The sequence below is a fragment of the Coturnix japonica genome, chromosome 3 (assembly GCF_001577835.2).
Source record: "Coturnix japonica isolate 7356 chromosome 3, Coturnix japonica 2.1, whole genome shotgun sequence".
Lineage (NCBI taxonomy): Eukaryota > Metazoa > Chordata > Aves > Galliformes > Phasianidae > Coturnix > Coturnix japonica.
Genome location: NC_029518.1, coordinates 73,749,458 through 73,767,982, shown reverse-complemented (window position 1 = coordinate 73,767,982; position 18,525 = coordinate 73,749,458). Strand labels below are relative to the sequence as shown.

Below are 18,525 nucleotides of genomic sequence, written 5' to 3'. Positions count from 1 at the left end.
CATTGAAACAAGACAAGTTCTGTATTCAAAACTTAAGGTTTACATTATCTATTACCTACCCGTATGTTCCCTCACAGAGACTGGAGGACCCTCAAGGTTAGGGGTCTGAACAAAGACAGTTGCATTGTATTCTGTGTCTGGTCTGAGGCCAGTAAAACAATGGCTTGTTTCTGATCCACGTACTGTAATTTCCTGTCCTCTGGATCCTGGAAAAACAAAGGCCAATGGAATGAAAATAAGAACCCACTATTCCCCTTTCAATGTGTGTACAAGTGTAGAAAATACAGACTTTTTGAGAGGAAATTTGGATAGACTGGATAGCAGTCTTATTCTTGTCCCATAAAAGCCTTCTAGACTAAGATTAAGATTATAAACCCTGGAGCATTCAGGAAAGCAACAGCATTCCAGTGTGCATGTAAAACTCCAGTAGCTAGCAAATCTCCCCTAATAAAAGCTAACTTGACAATAAGCAGTAGTTCACTTTGCAGCTTTTTTACCACCACAGCGTATGTACAGACCTTTAAAGTTCAATCAAATGCAGCATGACTGATAGTGGAGGCTTTCCTCCATCCCAAATATGTCATCCTGCCACCAATATAAGACAGCTATGTTTTAGAAGATACAAAAATTCACTTACCATCAGATGGGTTCAGCTTTAGTCTGTAGGAAGTTGCTGACCGGTGAGCTGACCATCTGATACAGAAAGTATCCCAGCCAATTTTATAAGTTGTTAGGTCAGTGACATTCAAGTATACTGTGAGCAGAGAAAGACAAAAATTACACTTTGGAAAGCAGTACATCAAAGATGTTAAAAGAGCTACATCACACTTGAATATATATTAGCAGTGCTGCTCCAAAACCTGTTTCTGTTTTGTTTGTTTGTTTGCTTGCTTTAAGGTTTACAGAAGGAAAGAGCAGTTCCAGTCCAGTTTCTTCATATTATCACATGCCCTACAGATACTGACCTAGTAATTTACAAAAACCCAAAGTCTGATAACCTTTCTTGGGAAATAGCCCAATTTATCATTTTTTACCCACATAAGTGGAGTTCTTTGCACAATAAAAAATTTCAACATATCAGAATCTGACTCATATATGGCAGTATGAAAAGAATGAACTTAGTCAACAGAACTCAGGATAATTGATTCATGTTAACTGAAGAAACTTTAAGAAGCTTTTTAGCTGAGTGCATTGACAAAATTATCTCCTTTTGAAAAGATAAAGTTTCAGTTCCTGAACTTCTCGGCATAATTATGACAGAGTAGCAAGAATTCTAAATCTGCTTAGCATGCTTACATTCTGTAGTATCTTGAATATAACTACAGACTAAACCTTTGAGGTAGAAGACTAGAAAATTTTACGTTTTCAAATCATTACTTAAAATTATATTTCCATTACTGTTCTGAAGTATAGTGTTTCTAGAAGCTACATCATGGCCAAGTGCCAAGTATCCTCTATGAGAGGATATACAAATCTTCTAACAACTAGCCAAGAAATACCATCTTAATCAACATTAACTCAGATCAGTATACATATCAAGCATGACTACAATAAAATTATTTTTACTTACATGTAGTGCCTTGATCTGTCAAAGGTATGCTCATTCCAGAGTCGTACTGGGCATAAACATTCACGTCATAAGTTGTACTGGGAGACAGATTATGCAAGGTATAGGACGTCACTTCCCCCACAAAAACCTCCATGGGCTCATTTGAACCTTAAATTGAAAGGAAGCATCAAGAAAATGCAGAGAGAAAGATTCATTATAAGTGAGCTACAAAATTATCTGGCTCCTTTTACATGTCATTAAGCATTAATCATTTAATTTTCTTGAACAAAACATGAATTTACAAAACATGAATCTTAGAACCTAATAATCTCTCCAATAATCATCTCACGTATACCAGCTCACATTCTCAAAAGTACAAGTGGTGCAAAAGAGAAAAACCAAGTCTGGTTTTTCAAGTTACTTCATCTAGTCACTGGTTAGATTCTGTAGTAAACATCAGCACAGTTCAGTCTCTTTAATTGAAACACTGTACTTGGTAGTGCTTCTTATAAAATACTGATAACAAGACCTAAGGTTCCATCAAAATGAGTCAATAAAGGAAAAGAAATAAATCTTTAAATGCAAACATTTCATAATATGTATGATTTCTATTCTGATCTCCCATTATCTGCTCCCTATTTTGAAAGTGCTCTACTCAGAATGAATGAATTTTCTTACCCACAGGCTTGTATACAATTTTATAGCCAAGAACAGGGGATGGTGAAGGATCCCAAGAAACTCTGAATCGTGTATACCATTCATCAGTTATATATATATTTTGAGGAGGAAGCAGGCCAACTGAAAACAAAGAAAACCATTCCAATTTAATAGACTAGTGATGGGTTTTGAAGCTCTAGAAACTTATATTGCAAATCCATAAGGAAATAACCACATCAGAGAAACTATAAACATAACAATGTTGGAGTGCTCAAGAAATTTATACCTTATGTTTTTAAAATAATATTATATATTAAAACAAATTACCAGTTCTTCCATTTCCAGTCAACTGTCCACCATCTCCATCTTCATACACAGCCACAACAGTTATTTTATATGGTGTATCTGATTGCAGTGGTTGCAATATGACATTATTTCTTATGCCAGGAACTGTTGTCTACAACATATAAAAGAAACACGCAAATGAACTCACAGTATTGTAACTGATCAGTTATGACAGCAACTGGAACTAAAAAAATGCCTATTTTTTTTTTTTTATGTTCACTGCAGATAAAGTTGTTCAAGATATTTTAAGAGTTATAGCCTATGAATAATTACTAACACTTTTTATTTTAAACTATGAAGCATTGTGACCAACATAAAAATATAAATCAAATTGACCCTTCAGTTCCACAGTTCCAACCCTTACATGGGATATGGCTTAGTTATGGGACTCAGTAGGTCAGGTTGATGGTTAAAATGATGATGCTGAACATCTTTTCCAACCTAAAGGATTCTATGACTCTATAATTAGACTGAGATGCTGCATTTCCTCCCCCAGATTTCAGTACTGTTCCTTTACAGAAAGGAAATTCAGAATGATGTGTTAAGAGATGCAAAAAGAGAAGAAAATGCTCCTAAGACAAGGAGGGAAGAGAATTCAAGTCATGCTGCTCATTAGCTTCAGTTCTAACTCTTCATTATCCTAATGGACACCATTGTCTAAGGAGGAACAACAGCTGGCCTGAGACAGAAGATCTGAATATTCAGCAACGTGAAAACTCATTGCTCATGCAATACCCAATCTCTTCAACTTCCCGGTGTAGATGTGAACTTCTACTTCATTCTAATCAAAAGGTAGGCATAATCCAAAAAGTAACTCTGCTCCATAAAATGGCCATAAAGCACTGGAACTACAGCAACTGATTTGAGATATCTCAATAGAACGTGACAGTCAACATATTCCGTTATTACTTGAAAGAGAATTCAGTTGTTCAAGACTTACTATTTTTACAAAATCACCAATATTTTTTTTTCAGAGAAGATGTATATTCAAAGTTATTTGCATTCTGCATAACAAGTCCAATAGTGAATTTTCTACCAGTGATTTTCAACATGCTTTGTGTAATATATAAACAGCTGGAGCACATAGATAGATTTCAGACAGCTCTCTCTATATTACCTTTTAGCTCGTGACAGTCAGAAGGAATTCCATCATTGACCCCTATGGGATCTAGGTTTACCTTTGTTATTAACACTCAGAGAATTTTATACACGCTAGATTAACCCATGCTATCATTAAGCTGCAGGAAATTAAACAAAAACACAATTCATGTTGAACCTTACCAAAGCAAGTTAGATGCTGAATGAAAGTTAACACAGTAATCTTATTAAACCTTACCAATGCTTTTTTAATTTATAAAATACAGACTTATGTTTATTCTGTATCTTAGAACACTGACTTCATAACGAATAGAATATGAAATAACAGACAACTATTTATTGTAGAATACTACTTGAACTTGGTGTCAGGAAGCAGGCTTTGCTGAGAATCCTCTGATGAATGAGGTGACTCACATCTTCAACATTTTTTACACAAAAGTTGGTTCACTAAACTGTATATTTTTCTTCAATTTTGTGAAAAAGAAAAAAAATGTACAATCACTTTTCAGCATTATCAACAATGACCAAAGAACCCACAAAATGTCCAAAGTGCACTACAGATAAAATAGGTGTTTTTCTGTAGCCTAAACAATCAGCTGAGAACATCTTGGTGCTTATAAAATAATTACAACACTTACATATTCATCAATAGGATCTCCCACGGTGGGTGAATAAATGATTCTGTACTGCTGGACTGGCCCATCAGCATGGTCCCATTGTACAGAAAGGCTGTTTGTTGTCTCATCAAACACTCTCAGATTCCTTGGCCCACTGCGAGGCACTAAATAAAGAAAATACAGAAGGTATAACAGTGGCCTGTCACATCAACTTGTCTTTCATCAATTTTTAAGTAAAATGCAGAAGTCAAAGCACAATTTTTTCCTATCCACCTTAATGTGTTACTTTTTCAATAATTGATATTTATTAGTAATCACATTTTAGGGTACAGTTTTTAAATTCTTAAACATATATTCAAATTAGTCTTATTTTTCAAATGGAAATGAGTTTAGTGATTATGAACGCATCCCACCTTCCATGCAATATACCAAAAAACCCCCCTTCCATGGAGGCCTACAATTGCTTCAGCCGTAATTCAGATCCATTTATCTCTGAGTTGCACTGAATGGTTTACACAGTTTGTGATTGTATCCAATTTTAAAAATTCCTCACACATTAATCTTGACATAGATCTCACAAAAGTGCTGCCTCTTACATGTTCTTCCCTGTGCTTGGCTTGGATTTCCTTCTCCATCTGCATACAGAGCTATAACATTTATTGAGTAAGCAGTGTCAGGAGTTAAGCGTTCCAGCATCACATCACGAGTGTTGGCTGGTACAACAATCTGGAACGGAAACAGAAAACACCTGGATAAAAAATGTTCAAATTATACCAGGTCTCTTAAAATGAACAATTTAAACAACATATAGAAAATTCAGGAACTGCATATTTTTTCAGAAGAAGTTTAAAATAACCAAATAAGACTGATAAAAATTCAAGAACAGGTACTGCAGGAAAAAGCTAAAAAGATAAATGCATAAGGAACACTCATTCTGCAAATGGGAGGGGAGGTTGGTAGGTACTAACAGGTACTAATTGACAGATTCCTACTCATGTGAAGATGCTGTTGCACTACACAGATGCAGAGTAGTAAAACTGAGCTTCCACTTTCATTATTTTCTGACTTTACCAAGTACAGGTTATGTCTTAACTCATCATTACCTGCAGTAAAATAAGACTGATAATTGAGTATCTTTTAAGTGGGGGAACTTTATCTCTTATTTATTTCATTTCATCAAAGCAAGCTTTCATTTATAATACAATAAATTCTGCAGGCAGACTCATTTCAGCAGGGACCCTCCTAAGCCAGTAGTTCTAAATTCAATAGCCTGTTGCTTTTCTACGCTCACTGAAGGAAGCAATATCTTCTGCACACTTTTAAAGAATAGTATAAAAAGTAGATTACTTACAGATTCTGATGGCCTTGGGCCAGTCAGAGGAGAGTAATTAACTCTGTACTGCTGTACTGGACCTGGAGCAGGTTCCCATCGAACATTCATGCTGTTTGGTGTGGGATTGTAAACTTGAATGTTTCTTGGTGTTCCTCTCTCCACTAGATCAGGAAAAATTAAAATTAAGTTTTAAAAACCTTCTTAAACACATTCCAGTTCTACTCCAATTTTCAAGCATGCTCAAAAATAAGCTTAGAAATGAATCAAGATAAAGACATTATTTGTTTTACCCTAATATCTGTGGATCTAAGAATCTTAGTTATTATTAGTCTTTACAAGCATCTCTGCCAGGCAGCAGGGCAGTTACTGTCACTAGAATTAAAATGTTCCTGTTGTATATAAGTAAACTATAGGTTAGCTTCACAATATAAGAGCTGAGGTTGCCAGAGATAAATGAACTGAAAGCCTCCATTCAAATAAGCAAAGAAAACAAAGCAGAGATTTAACCATAAATTATGTGCGTATACCAAATTTTGCCTTAGGAAAATTAAACTTCTATAATTTATATAACTTAATTAGAACTGTTCAGTTTCTAATGATTTGAACCACTCACACACAAACACACAAAATCCAACATTTTATTTAAAAGGACTATTTTACTTACAAGTTCTACCAGTATCAGACGTACGTCCACCATCCCCTTCTGGGAAAACTGGAATCACAGTTACAGTGTAAGGTGTGTTGGGTTCAAGAGATCTGAGGATAACATAGTTTGTGTTTCCTGGTACTGTGGTCTACAGATGTAAAAAGAAAGGTAGAGGTATAACATATACATGAAAATGGAAAAAGTTCAGTTTTCTGTATCTCCCTTACTGTTAATACTTATTTTTGGAATAATGCCTGCCTACTGTCACAGCAGTAAAAACGGGTAGAAACAATGCCTGTTCACTTTACAGCTTTTTGTGTATCTTTAAACCAGGTTTATGGTCATGCACACTGCCCTAAGAATAAAAAAACAAATAAAAAATTGTGTAGTATTAAATCTATGTGCTAAGAACTTATCACTGGAGGTCAACAATATAAAATCAGTATTAGAGATTGGAATAAATGTCTTTTACAGAGATGCTCTGCATTTTCTGCTTGTAGATACAGCCAGAAAAGCCAGTGTGTAGACAAACAAGACCAACTTCATTCTATAGAATTTCCCTCACCAGCACCATGGATTGCTGTTTATTTGAGACAGTTAGCAAGAAGGATTTACCATTTCTTCTGCACCTCCAGCTGTAGGCCCATAAAACACTTTGTACTGGCGAGGATTTCCTTCTGCATGATCCCATCGAACATTCAGAGTACTGGTGGTCGGGTCATAAACTAGCATGTTCTTCACAGTAGTGAGAGGTTCTAAAACAGGGCAATAAACCGTCAGGGATTTGGGACCACATCCTCTCACCCTATGCTATCAGACCACGTCCATGCAATGTCTCAATAGGACATTAAAAAACAGCAGGCTTAATAGTTCATGTCAAATGTTGTATTCATCAATCATAATACATGCAACTCAAAAAAAAAAAAAAAAAAAAAAAAGAGAGAGAGAGATTATAGAATCATGGAATGGCTTGGGTTGAAAGGAATCTCAAGGATCATCAAGTTCCAACCCTCCTGCCACAGGCAGGGTTGCCAACAACTAGATCAAATACTGGATCACACTTCCAAGGATGAGGCATCTACAACCTCTCTCTAAATCTCCCTTCCTTTAGTTTAATAGCATCCCACCTTGTCCTATCACTATCTACCTGTGTGGAAAGTTGATTTCCCTTACTATAAACTCCCTTTAAGTATTGCAAGATCTCCCCACTGTCTTCCCCTTTCTAGGATAACCATTTAAATATATATATATTTATTAATATTAAATATATATTAATATATTAATATATATATTACATATATATATTACATATATATATATTACATATATATATATATATATATATATATAATTAAGTTTATTTCTGTATATTATTTAAGAAATTCATGGTAAGTTCACTAGGATTGTTTTCCTCATTTTTCCCCAAACATTGCTGTTAGACCTTCCACAACAAGTACAAATATATGCTAGGTAAAAGCTAATAATTAACTTCATTAATAAATATACTGTTACTTATACAATTAAGTAACTTAAAAAATAGCTACTTGTTTTTTACATATGAAGTGCTAGTAGAAGATCACTCAATGCTTTCTATAGGAGGACAAAAACAGTATCACAGAAATCTACCAAAGTGCAAATAACAAATAATCACATTAAATTTCACCACAGAAACACTTCCTCCTCTGATTTGAAAAGCCATACATCAAATTTGTTTCATATCTAACAAGATCACATGCTACTTACTGGTTCTGCCTCGACCTGTCATTCGACCCCCCTCACCATCCGCATACATTGATGACACAGTAATAGCATAAGGTGTGTCAGGCTGCAACTTCTGTATTACTACACTGTTCTGCCGCCCACCAACCATGGTCTGAAGTAAAACAGAAGAAAAGATTAAAATGCTTTTTTATGCTGCCTTTTTTATGCGTACCATTATAGCTAAGAAAGTAAGAATTTGAGGCTGAGTGGAAAACACTGTGGTATACTATACAGTCCAATCCCATGTGACTAAAGCTGACAATAAGCATTGAAAAACATTTTCAAATATTTTCATATTTATCTTAGCAAGTAGAAACTGAGCTTGGAGATATATTACCCTGTTCTAACAATGTCCTCCAAGGGAAAGATTTTCAGCACATCAAGAGTAATATTCTGATATTTAGCATTTGAGAATATTGAGAATTTTTTTTTGTTTAAAATGTTTGAAAACTGCACCTGCTCTGGAGCATCCTTTTTAAGACAGTCTACCTATTTTTAATCAACTAATTGGTGTTTATCATAAAACTTAATATCTTTCAATGATGAACCAATAATGAGAAGGCATTTTTCATCTTCATATTTCATTTATTTCAATTATTTCATTTACAAAGAAACTTTTTTATTTCTACTCAAGTGTCCAAAACTCTTTTCAAACCATAAATTCTTTCAGCCTCCTACTGCGGCTGACTTCATATTTTTGCATCTATTTGCCTTTCAAAATCTGGCCCTAAGCAATTGTGATGGTCTCTGCAGTTTGGTACGTAGTTTACATTTGTAGAGCTGTATTCCAATCACCTGTGGTCTCCCCTGATGCCAAGAACATCAGACGTCAGACCGGTCTTAAAAAAAACAATAAAGAACTTCTAGAAATTCAATTTTGAATATGTCAGTGGAGACACTGCTACAGTAACAGCAGTTCAATCAAATATCACAATGACCAAAAAAAGCAGACAAGTAATTACTATCATATGACTGACAATTACTTGCAGACAGGCACTAACATGCTATGAAGAGAGCAAGAAAATACTCAGAAAGAGGTATTTTCTCCAGCTGCCACTGCTGGACTCTACCCAGTTGTGAATAATTAAGTCAATAAAATTCTTTGTCACGGATTAAATTTCCATAGAATGATCCTTTTTTTTCCAATTTAGCAGCAGTAAGTATAGATATTAATTAACCATGCTGCCATTCCTTATTCTTTTAATGATTTCTCACTAAACTTGCATTCAAATCCTCATTTCATTTATTGTTCAATTACTTCAACTGAAACATATTTTTCAGCAGAGGATAGAAATGGGTACACAGGCATGTATGTATCCAACTGATTTATAACGTTCCTAGATGTGCTTCCGAACGTGGCGATCTCCAATTGCAGGAACAAGATAAATGCATGTGGTTTTCATCTGAGATTCTGAGTCATGTGGCAGTAACCACAACAGTCTCCCAGCACAGGATAGGGCATCTTTAAGTAGCACTTGATTCTGATAAACAGGTTGGATGAATTAACATTCCCGGGCTGTTTTTCTTGGACCACAGGTAATCAGTACAGTTCTTGATGATTCAGGATAAGTTGGCTGACTTCCTGGCTTTCCCTTTCATTTCAGCTGCTTGATTATATTAGAAGACAGTAAAATGCTTTAAAGTCTTCTTTATCATGTTTCCCATGGATTTGTTTTTGCAGTTACAATTTCTCAGAGCTTATTCTGTTCCCAGCATGGTAAGTGAGATTACCAAACAATTCTCTGATTTTCAATAGCACATGAAAGGCAAGATTATGCAGGTAGTCATGGTAGTTTATATTGTTGATTGAGATAACTATCTATCTGCAACTTGTATGTGCTGATTGTTTTTTTGAAAGTAGTGCCTGCTATTTTATTATGTTGACCCATGATGTCAGAGGCAGATATTCGGTAGCAGTAGAGGTTGAACCTTCCTACCAATATTCCATTATATGCTTAATTACTATAATTAAGTTTTCACCTAAAATATGATTAAAACACAGCAGTGTTTTGTAAATAAATTACTCTAAGTGATCAATTTGCAGAACTACCTTTAAGATAACTACAGGACTTCAAAAGTAATTACCGACTGTTCTGGGCTGTCTCCATTGATAGGCTGGTAAACAATCCTGTATCTCTGCACTCGACCACTGGCAGGATCCCACTTTACAGTTAAACTGTGTGAAGTTGCATTGTACACTTGAAGGTTTCGTGGACCACTCTTCGGGGCTGAGAAAGGTAGCAAAGTAAAGAATCAGTATATAATTCAAGCTAAAAGCAAGGACAAACACTTCATACTTCTAAGTTCTGCATGACTGCCAGACCAAGAGTAGAATATATTAAGTCCAAAACAACATCAATTGCATTGTTTGTAAAATAATAAACATGTGGTAACCTAGTGTTTAGTAGTCTTCCAAATACACAATGCTGCTCATTAAATGATCTCAGCTTTTTAATGCCAGCATTCTTCTCAGCTTAGAAAAAGGTAGCTATGAGATTTCTTTAATAATATCATACCTGGAAATTCAGATTCTTACCTGGTGTTGTAATAGGTACCAAGGGTACTAGAAAAAAAATAGAAAGAATGTTCAATATTCTTGTATATGTATGCTTTCTGATTTAATAACTATGAATAACAACATGTAAAAACCCTTTAATTACTTACATGTTCGTTCACTGCCAATCAAGTCATCGCTTTCTGATTCATCAGGATAGATTGCAGTAACTGAGACTTCATACAGTGTATCTGGGTTCAGATTTTCAAAGAGCAGACTGTTGACATCTCCATTTACAATACTCTTGTGTAGGAATAAAAAAAAATACAAGAAATAAAATTGAGAAAAAAAGTCAGAGAAGAATCCAAGTAATTTTTTACATGGTAACATTACTACAGATGGCTTTGAATGTGTTTTCTAAATCTTCACAATGAATTTCAATTGGGCACAAGAGGAGAGCTTGCAAGATACAGGAGATTCATTATTTACATTTCTGATTCTTAAAATATGCCCCCTAAGAGACTGCCCTCAAAATCTTACTGTGATTACTCTTACCTCCTCTTTTTCTGATCTACCATATGGTCCCCAGGTTATTCTATAGAGAGAAACATCTGGAGCTCCATGATCCCAAGTTCCTCTGAAACTATTCTTGGTTATCTCTGTGATTCTCAGATTGATTGGTGATGGCACAGGCTCTATTGCAAGAAAAGGAAAAACGTAACTAAAAAATAAGGTTAAATCAAGGAATTATACAAAGGATTAGGAAAATTGCACACAAGATTCAGATCTTACTTGCCAGGATCACAACAAAATGCTTTGGTATAACCCAGCCCACCTACACTAAGTAAATTGCCCTTCATAATTTCACAACACCAGGTCATCACCTGGTAAAACAAACAGTTCTACTGACCTCAGAACAACTCGCACGCCTACTCACAACAGTTGAAGTTCCAACTCTTAAGCTTTGTAGTTAGAATGAGTAATTATGAACTCCCACATACAGAAGAGAAGCTCCTGCATGAATCCCTCCTAGATCTTAAAATTCCTTATTTAAGCCAAACGAGTAATGACTGAATTACAAAATTGCATTAGACAGAATTCACAGAGGTTAACCGTAGGTTAAGGAGGCAAAAAGTTACAGCTACTGGAAAGAAATCAGTAAAAAAGTAAAACCAGATAATTAAACTAAAAATAACTTTTGGCTGATTTTTCCTCTTTTTCTTTATGCATTCAGATAAAACAGTAACTACAGACTACAGGCTCACACAAAAGCTAACAAACAAAACACACCAAACTTCAAAAAATAAGGGAAAAAGAGAGACAAAAAAAGGAGACAGAACATATATTTTTTTTTCTTTTTTCACATCAGAGTAATGGTGCATGTTAAGCCAACACTGCTCATTTCTATGTATTCCTAAAACACAAGACTACATCAAGGTGAAAGCTTCCCTGATATCAGCTTGCTCTTTTCAGTTTGTCACCTCTCTTGCAATAATACCTGGTCTGTGCAACACCATTTTCTTGTGTCTATCTCTTGTTATTACTTTAGCATTACCTTTATGGTTCCCTGAATAGCATCTCTAAAATTACAGGCTGATTCATTATTCCATGTACAAAAACTCTGGTATCAGAAGCAAGATCACACCTATTTGAACCTCTAGTATGTCCCAGTTTCCCACTGACTTTCCAAAATTTAAAATAACTGCACAGACTGAGAAAACCTTTCCTCTGCACTCTTAGTCTCACTAATTCTAGCCCTACTGTTCTTCAGTGTCTTAACATGAAAAATTTCAGCTGCTGCTCTGTCCCCTCTTTGATGATTGCAGCTTCAGTGTTCGCTGCAGTAAAATGCAGTTCACCTGAGATTTCCAGGGACTATTATCCCGTTAATAATGCTAAAATCAAAATATTTCTCAGATAGATGAAATTATGTCTCCACCTTAACATAATAATACATTGCAACACATGTAAATAGAATATAACATAAAAACTGAAAGAAGGGTAATAAGAAAAACTTACGAGTGACAGCTTCTGCAGCTACTGGTAGAGATTCCCCTTCATCATACACAGCAACAACCTTCACATTATACAGTCTTTGGGAAGAAAGGTCGGTAAGAGTAGTGCTTGTTTTGAGTCTGTCAATTTCCACCTAGGATAAAAATAGTGACTTAAGAATTTCTGACTCTGAATTTGATTTCATAGTAGGAATCCTTGTACTGAAGAAAACTGAAAAGTATTTTCCACTGAATGTTGTCATTTGTCCCCTATATTTAGATCTAAATATTGAATGCAATCTACTAACTGCACTTGTAAAGCATAGTCTCTCAGATATTACTAAACTACTTGTAATTCTTTCCCTGCTTTCATTGTTTTGGAAATGAGAATACAGATTGCATCTCCAGAAAGTTCTTACTCACTTACAAAAACATATTTAACTCTCAAAGATTTGATTCATCTCTAGCAGTGAAATTACAGTAATCTTGGACATAACTGTAAGAAATATATCCCTACAAGTGAGCTGCCAGTGGGCAGAGGGGCTAACATACCTTTAATCTACAATCATTTTCTCCTTATTGTAAGCTATTCTTAGGGCTTGGCAAGATAACACTGAAGCAGAGAGCAGAAATAGTCATTTATCAAAGCACAGAAGAATCTTCAGTCAGTTTTTTCTTCTCTTTAAGAGAAGGTGGTGGAATACATAAAGAAATTAATCCCATGCTAATTCAGATTCAGAGATATCAATACACATTCCTAACAGCAGTCACCAAGAACTGATGTTCTCTGCTCTTAATGGAGGCTTGTAATATTGTCCTTATTACTATTTTAAAGACCCAGCTCCTCAAAATAAAAAAGATGGTTTTATTTTGCAAAAATATTCCTTTTGGTTACCTCCTTTATGTCAGTTTCATCAGCTATTTTGTATCTTATGATGTATTTTCTGACTTTCCCTGGGGCAGGATCCCAAAGGACATTCATGCTGCTGTGAGTAACATCCCTTATAGTCACACCTCTTGGTCCAGGCAAAGGCACTGTAAAAATAATGACAGTAGTGAGTGAAAATGCTATTCACAGGAGAAGTGTAGGTCCCCAGAAGGAATTAAATTATTTTTCATACACTGCATCGAAATTAAAGCACTTATTTTCCTATAAGTTAATTGCCCTGACCTCTAGATGAGATAGCTGTAGAACATCCTGCCCCAACAATAAGCAAAAAAGCTAGAAACAAGTAGTTTCATGTTTGTAAACTACAAGCACAATACAGAAGTATCAGAACTATCAGAGATTAAAAGCATAACCTCAGATGTTCAGTTAGGTGCTTAACATTTTTAAGAACCTAAGAATAATAGTACTAAGAGCATCACATCCAGAACCATTCCTCTTGCAATAGAAAATCTTTAAGAAAAGATGTTTAAGGAAAGGCAAGCTATGTCTAAGCCATTTTTAGATCAGTTTTTTGCTTTGTAAGGCATGTTTTCTTATCCTTGGCTAATATTTCCAATTTTATTAACATTTGGGAAACCCTTGTGTTTTTTGCATCTCAGAGAATGTCTCTAAAATTGTGTTTTACTGCTGTTCTAAATGCAAGCAAAAATGCATTTTACTAAAAACACTACAAAGCTACAATCTCATTCTTGAAAGAAAAAAACAAAAACCTCTTTTTAATAGAAGGAACCATTTTCACTGAAATTGCCCTTTAAGATCTTTTGGAAATGTAAGAGCAGTGTAAAATGCATGAAATACAGAAAACATGGTCTTCTAAATGAAACAGAATATATAAAAACTGCTGCATGAAATAAAATCAAAGTTCACTACACAAAGCTTCTGAAGTAATAACAACAAAGCAAAAATCAAGATGTCCATACGTGTGACTTCCTGGGAGGTGAGTGGGTCACTGGTGATATCACCAAACAATACATAAGCTGTTAAAGTGTATTCAGTATTGGGGATGAGGTCTACCAGCTGAACCTCATTCACTGATGGTCCAACTCGCATCTGCACATGAAAAATAACAAATCATGTTTAAAAACTGAAGACAGCAAAACGGAAAAGCAAGCAATGATTTAACTTCAAGGGAATTTTGTTTGTGAGATTCACAGTATATTTACAGCTTCCTGACTGATGTCATTGTATACGATACCCCAGTAAGTTCACCACTCTTTGAGTACAACATATCAGCCTCTTTTTTGCTATTATGATGTAACAAGGAAAGCTTTTTTAGTTTATATTGGTAGAGAACAGGAAGCAAGACGAATTCTCTTACCTCTTTCTCTGCAGTTGGGACTGTGGCATTCACAGGCTCATATGTTAACAAATAACCAGTAGCTCCTTTGACAGGTTCCCATCTCACTCTCATGGAAGTTGATCCAATGTCATAAACATTCAGGTTTCTAACTGAAGACAGTGGGTCTGTTGTAAAATATATACATACATATATTAATTTTTTTTTTGACCTTTTTCACTTTTCATGTTTCACATCACTGGTAGTACCACTAAAAAGACTGCACTAGGGCACTGGAGTACATTATTTGTATCAGAAAATTGATCTACAAGTCACAGTAATTTAAGTGGTGAATGAAAAAATAGCCATTGATTGTGCTAGAGATTTGCTACACACACAGCTAAAATTATCTTACAAGTCTGTTCTGGAATACTTGAATATTTTAGAATAAAGCAACATTAACTCACAATGATCTAATAGGAAGTAGTTCGTGACTGTAATCTATACTTTTAAAAGGATTTTATGTGCTTTCTTTACTTCTGTATTTCTCAGAATTACCACAGTCTTTATAAAAATCATTTATCTACTTTCAGGATTTATGACAAGACCAATGCAAAACAGTACAAGAAGTAAAATGTAACCCTAACATATTATATTCTTGAACAGACAGCAAAGTCATCCTATGTTGCATTCAGCATTAACCTACTAAAATTAATCATACAATTAACAATAAAAACATAATGATTGTGTCTCTTAAAAGTGATTTGTTTTGAATGGATTTTTAGTTAATCTGATAAAAATAGAACAAATTTTGTATAGCATTCCATCGGCTAACTACAGGAATTAATTATCTAGTATGGAAATATACGGAATATAGACTTGTATATGATCAGATTTATAAACTCTGCCTTTTAATTCATCAATGTTGCAGTCATCTAAGAAGATGTTATACCTGTGCTTTATGAATCAAGAAGGAAGTTGAGATAAACATTTTTTACCACCCCACTGTTTCTCTTTGCTACAGCTTTCCAGACAAAATCTCAACAACTAATATAATACAACACAATTAGTGCTCCAAGTTCTATTGGACAGTTCTCCACCTATCATTTTGTTCTTAACATGTTATTCACAATTACACTTCTTACTTACAAGTTGTTTCCCTGCCAATTAGAGGTTCACTGCTTTCGTCTTCTACCACAGAAAACACATTTACAACGTACTCTGTTTCAGGTGTCAGATCTTTCAAAACTGTTGTAGTTTCCATCCTACTTACATAAAACTACATAAAAGAGAAGGAATGTTAACAACAGTATAGAAGACATGTTTGTAAACTTGTCATTAAAAATAAAATAATAATTCCATGTGAAACTTCAGAAATCAGATACTTGTTTTCAGTGGGGCTGTATATATCTGGCATGTATTCTGCACACTGCTTTCACACATGGCATTCACTTTCATATTACTCAGCAACATAAAATGCCATTGATAGATGCTCCCACTTTGGAAAAGTATTTTAAACATTGAGTATAATCTAGGCGGTCACAGCACATGCCATTAACACCACCTTGCAGGAAAAAACCTGTTCACTGGAATGGCTGCTCCAAACCAAATCACAGTCCAAGTTCTAAGGTCATGTTTTACAAAGCCCAAACTCTCCACAAGTTAAATTAGTTAAGATTTAAAAGCTACATACACATTCAGAGCTAGACATGTGGTGATGTCTAACTTCATTCTTCTAAATACTATTCTGACTGGTTGAAGAAAATGAAAACCAGTTCTGCATCAAGGCTTGCCTCTTACTGGCTATTTGTATAGAGAAATAATAATCATAGGATAAGTTTGGTCCCATACATTAAACAGTTGAATCCATGCTTAAACAGATCCTCCAAAGTACCATCAACAGTGTTAGCTAAACACTACATGTCACAACTTATATCATTATCTTTTTTTATCTATTACCAAGAAAATGGATTAAAAGAACAATAAGCAAACCTGAGAGCATGCTCAAAAAATTCTACAATAGACTTACTTAAACCTATATATTATAATGGAATATGAACAGAAAATAATTACTGGAAATATCAATAAACTTTTCTTAATAAATATATTTGACTTCTAGATTAATGATTAATAAAGTCACCTTTATGTTCCTACTTTATATAATTTTATTAATCATTTATTGAAGCATGACATTCTTGACTTTGAAGTCTTTTTTAATTTACAGCTATACCACACAGAGACCCTAATAAGCAAAGAGTTCAGAATGACATTCTAAATGACTTCCACGTGATGTGGAAGGCCCATGTTATTATGGACATCAGAGATTAACATTTGGTACTAACCTGTTTAGGGGAACCTCCAGTGGTAGGGTAATATTCAACTCGATATCTATCAACACTTTCTGGAGGTGGACTCCATCTCAGTCTGAAAGAACGTGGTGTTACCTCTGAAATAACTAGGTTAGAAGGAGGTGGCAAATCACCTACAAGTGGATACAAGTTAAAAAATGTATTAATTTATCTTATGTCATCAGGAACTGAAACACAAGGTATAATAAGACCTAAAAAATATCGCTTATGAAACAACAACAACAAACAACCCGAAACGCTTTGGACATTTGCTTACTTCTTTTTTTCCTCAGGAACACTTAGTAACAACTGAGTAAAGAAATGGCTCATCATCATGCTCTCAGCAAACCAAACAAGCTCTCTGTCCTTACCCCACCTTCAACACCAGCATTTCACTGAAGAACCATCAGCCATCATTACCATTCTTCCATGCTAGCTTTTGCTTTTGAGCTGTCATACACTAATACTTAAAAAAGAGTTGCTGGAATTTTTGTTATTGGATGACTGTCTTCAAAGGCTTTGCCACACTTAGCAATGTAATTCCTTACTATGGGAAAAAGCAGGCATTTCCAGTCATGTCATGCTGTGTTAGGTTTGACAGTCATTGTTAAAAGAACCCCTGCAGGGTAGACTAGGTGGTCTGAACAAATTCCCAATGCTAGCAGCTGAAAAAACAACTCAGGGCTATGCAGTGTTCCATGTAATATAAAAGAATTAATAGCTCAAGCATATAAATGGAAAAAGGACAAAATAGATTGAAAATGGGATGTACCTGGACCTTTCACACTATTACACAGATTTGTGGTTACATCCTCAACAATGCCAGCCAGAAAGGAGAAATCTGCAACGTTGTAGGCATGGATATCATCTGGATCTGTTGCAATCTGCTTCAATTCATTTTCGTCTGCGTTTTTAATACCTTACAGAGAAGACATGAAAACAAAACTTGTTAGAAACGACATGAAATGTAACACCATAAACATGAATTCCTAAACAAATTCATTGAATTCCCTTCTAAATACTTATGTGTTTCCATTTCCCTATACATTTAGCAGAGGCATGAAAAGGAGCTGGAACAGGCCACCTCTTCATATAATACTTACCAATTGCATAAAGTTCCACTCCCTCATCTCTGAGTCTTCTTGAAGGGGTGACTACATCATCTTGTGATTTACCATCAGTAATGAGAACACCAATTTTGCGAGCTCTGGGCCTCAAGCCTGCTTCTTGTTTAAAGTTATTTTTTAAGATGAAATCCAAGGCCATTCCTAGCATGATACAAAGAGCATAACTATCACCATAAACTGTTTCAACATACTGGTAAAGGCCAGTAATTCATTCCAGTGACAACATCATTTCACAGCTTAATTCTTCAAGGACTCAATCTAGTTATAGTTCATCATCTACATGTAGCAAATGACGTTATTTCAGCCCTCTGAATGTCTTTAACATCATATC

At 35.0% G+C, this 18,525-nt stretch overlaps 1 protein-coding gene across 8 annotated transcripts in view; it reads right to left on the bottom strand.

Annotated features, from left to right (window-relative positions):
* Window positions 1-18,525, bottom strand: part of COL12A1 (collagen type XII alpha 1 chain) — a 98,267-nt gene that overhangs the window by 36,125 nt on the left and 43,617 nt on the right. For all 8 annotated transcript variants that reach the window (XM_015859052.2, XM_032443437.1, XM_015859050.2 and 5 more), the window contains 23 exons: window positions 18,171-18,335; window positions 17,840-17,986; window positions 17,062-17,201; window positions 15,869-15,998; window positions 14,762-14,907; window positions 14,364-14,493; window positions 13,390-13,529; window positions 12,520-12,649; window positions 11,056-11,195; window positions 10,671-10,803; window positions 10,543-10,569; window positions 10,092-10,234; window positions 7,989-8,118; window positions 6,861-7,000; window positions 6,264-6,393; window positions 5,618-5,760; window positions 4,863-4,992; window positions 4,288-4,430; window positions 2,534-2,663; window positions 2,228-2,347; window positions 1,571-1,717; window positions 638-754; window positions 60-206 (listed from right to left, as the gene is read on the bottom strand). In XM_015859052.2, coding sequence (XP_015714538.1) covers window positions 60-206; window positions 638-754; window positions 1,571-1,717; window positions 2,228-2,347; window positions 2,534-2,663; window positions 4,288-4,430; window positions 4,863-4,992; window positions 5,618-5,760; window positions 6,264-6,393; window positions 6,861-7,000; window positions 7,989-8,118; window positions 10,092-10,234; window positions 10,543-10,569; window positions 10,671-10,803; window positions 11,056-11,195; window positions 12,520-12,649; window positions 13,390-13,529; window positions 14,364-14,493; window positions 14,762-14,907; window positions 15,869-15,998; window positions 17,062-17,201; window positions 17,840-17,986; window positions 18,171-18,335 — 3,048 coding nt within the window. The remainder of the gene's footprint in view (window positions 1-59; window positions 207-637; window positions 755-1,570; window positions 1,718-2,227; window positions 2,348-2,533; window positions 2,664-4,287; window positions 4,431-4,862; window positions 4,993-5,617; window positions 5,761-6,263; window positions 6,394-6,860; window positions 7,001-7,988; window positions 8,119-10,091; window positions 10,235-10,542; window positions 10,570-10,670; window positions 10,804-11,055; window positions 11,196-12,519; window positions 12,650-13,389; window positions 13,530-14,363; window positions 14,494-14,761; window positions 14,908-15,868; window positions 15,999-17,061; window positions 17,202-17,839; window positions 17,987-18,170; window positions 18,336-18,525) is intronic.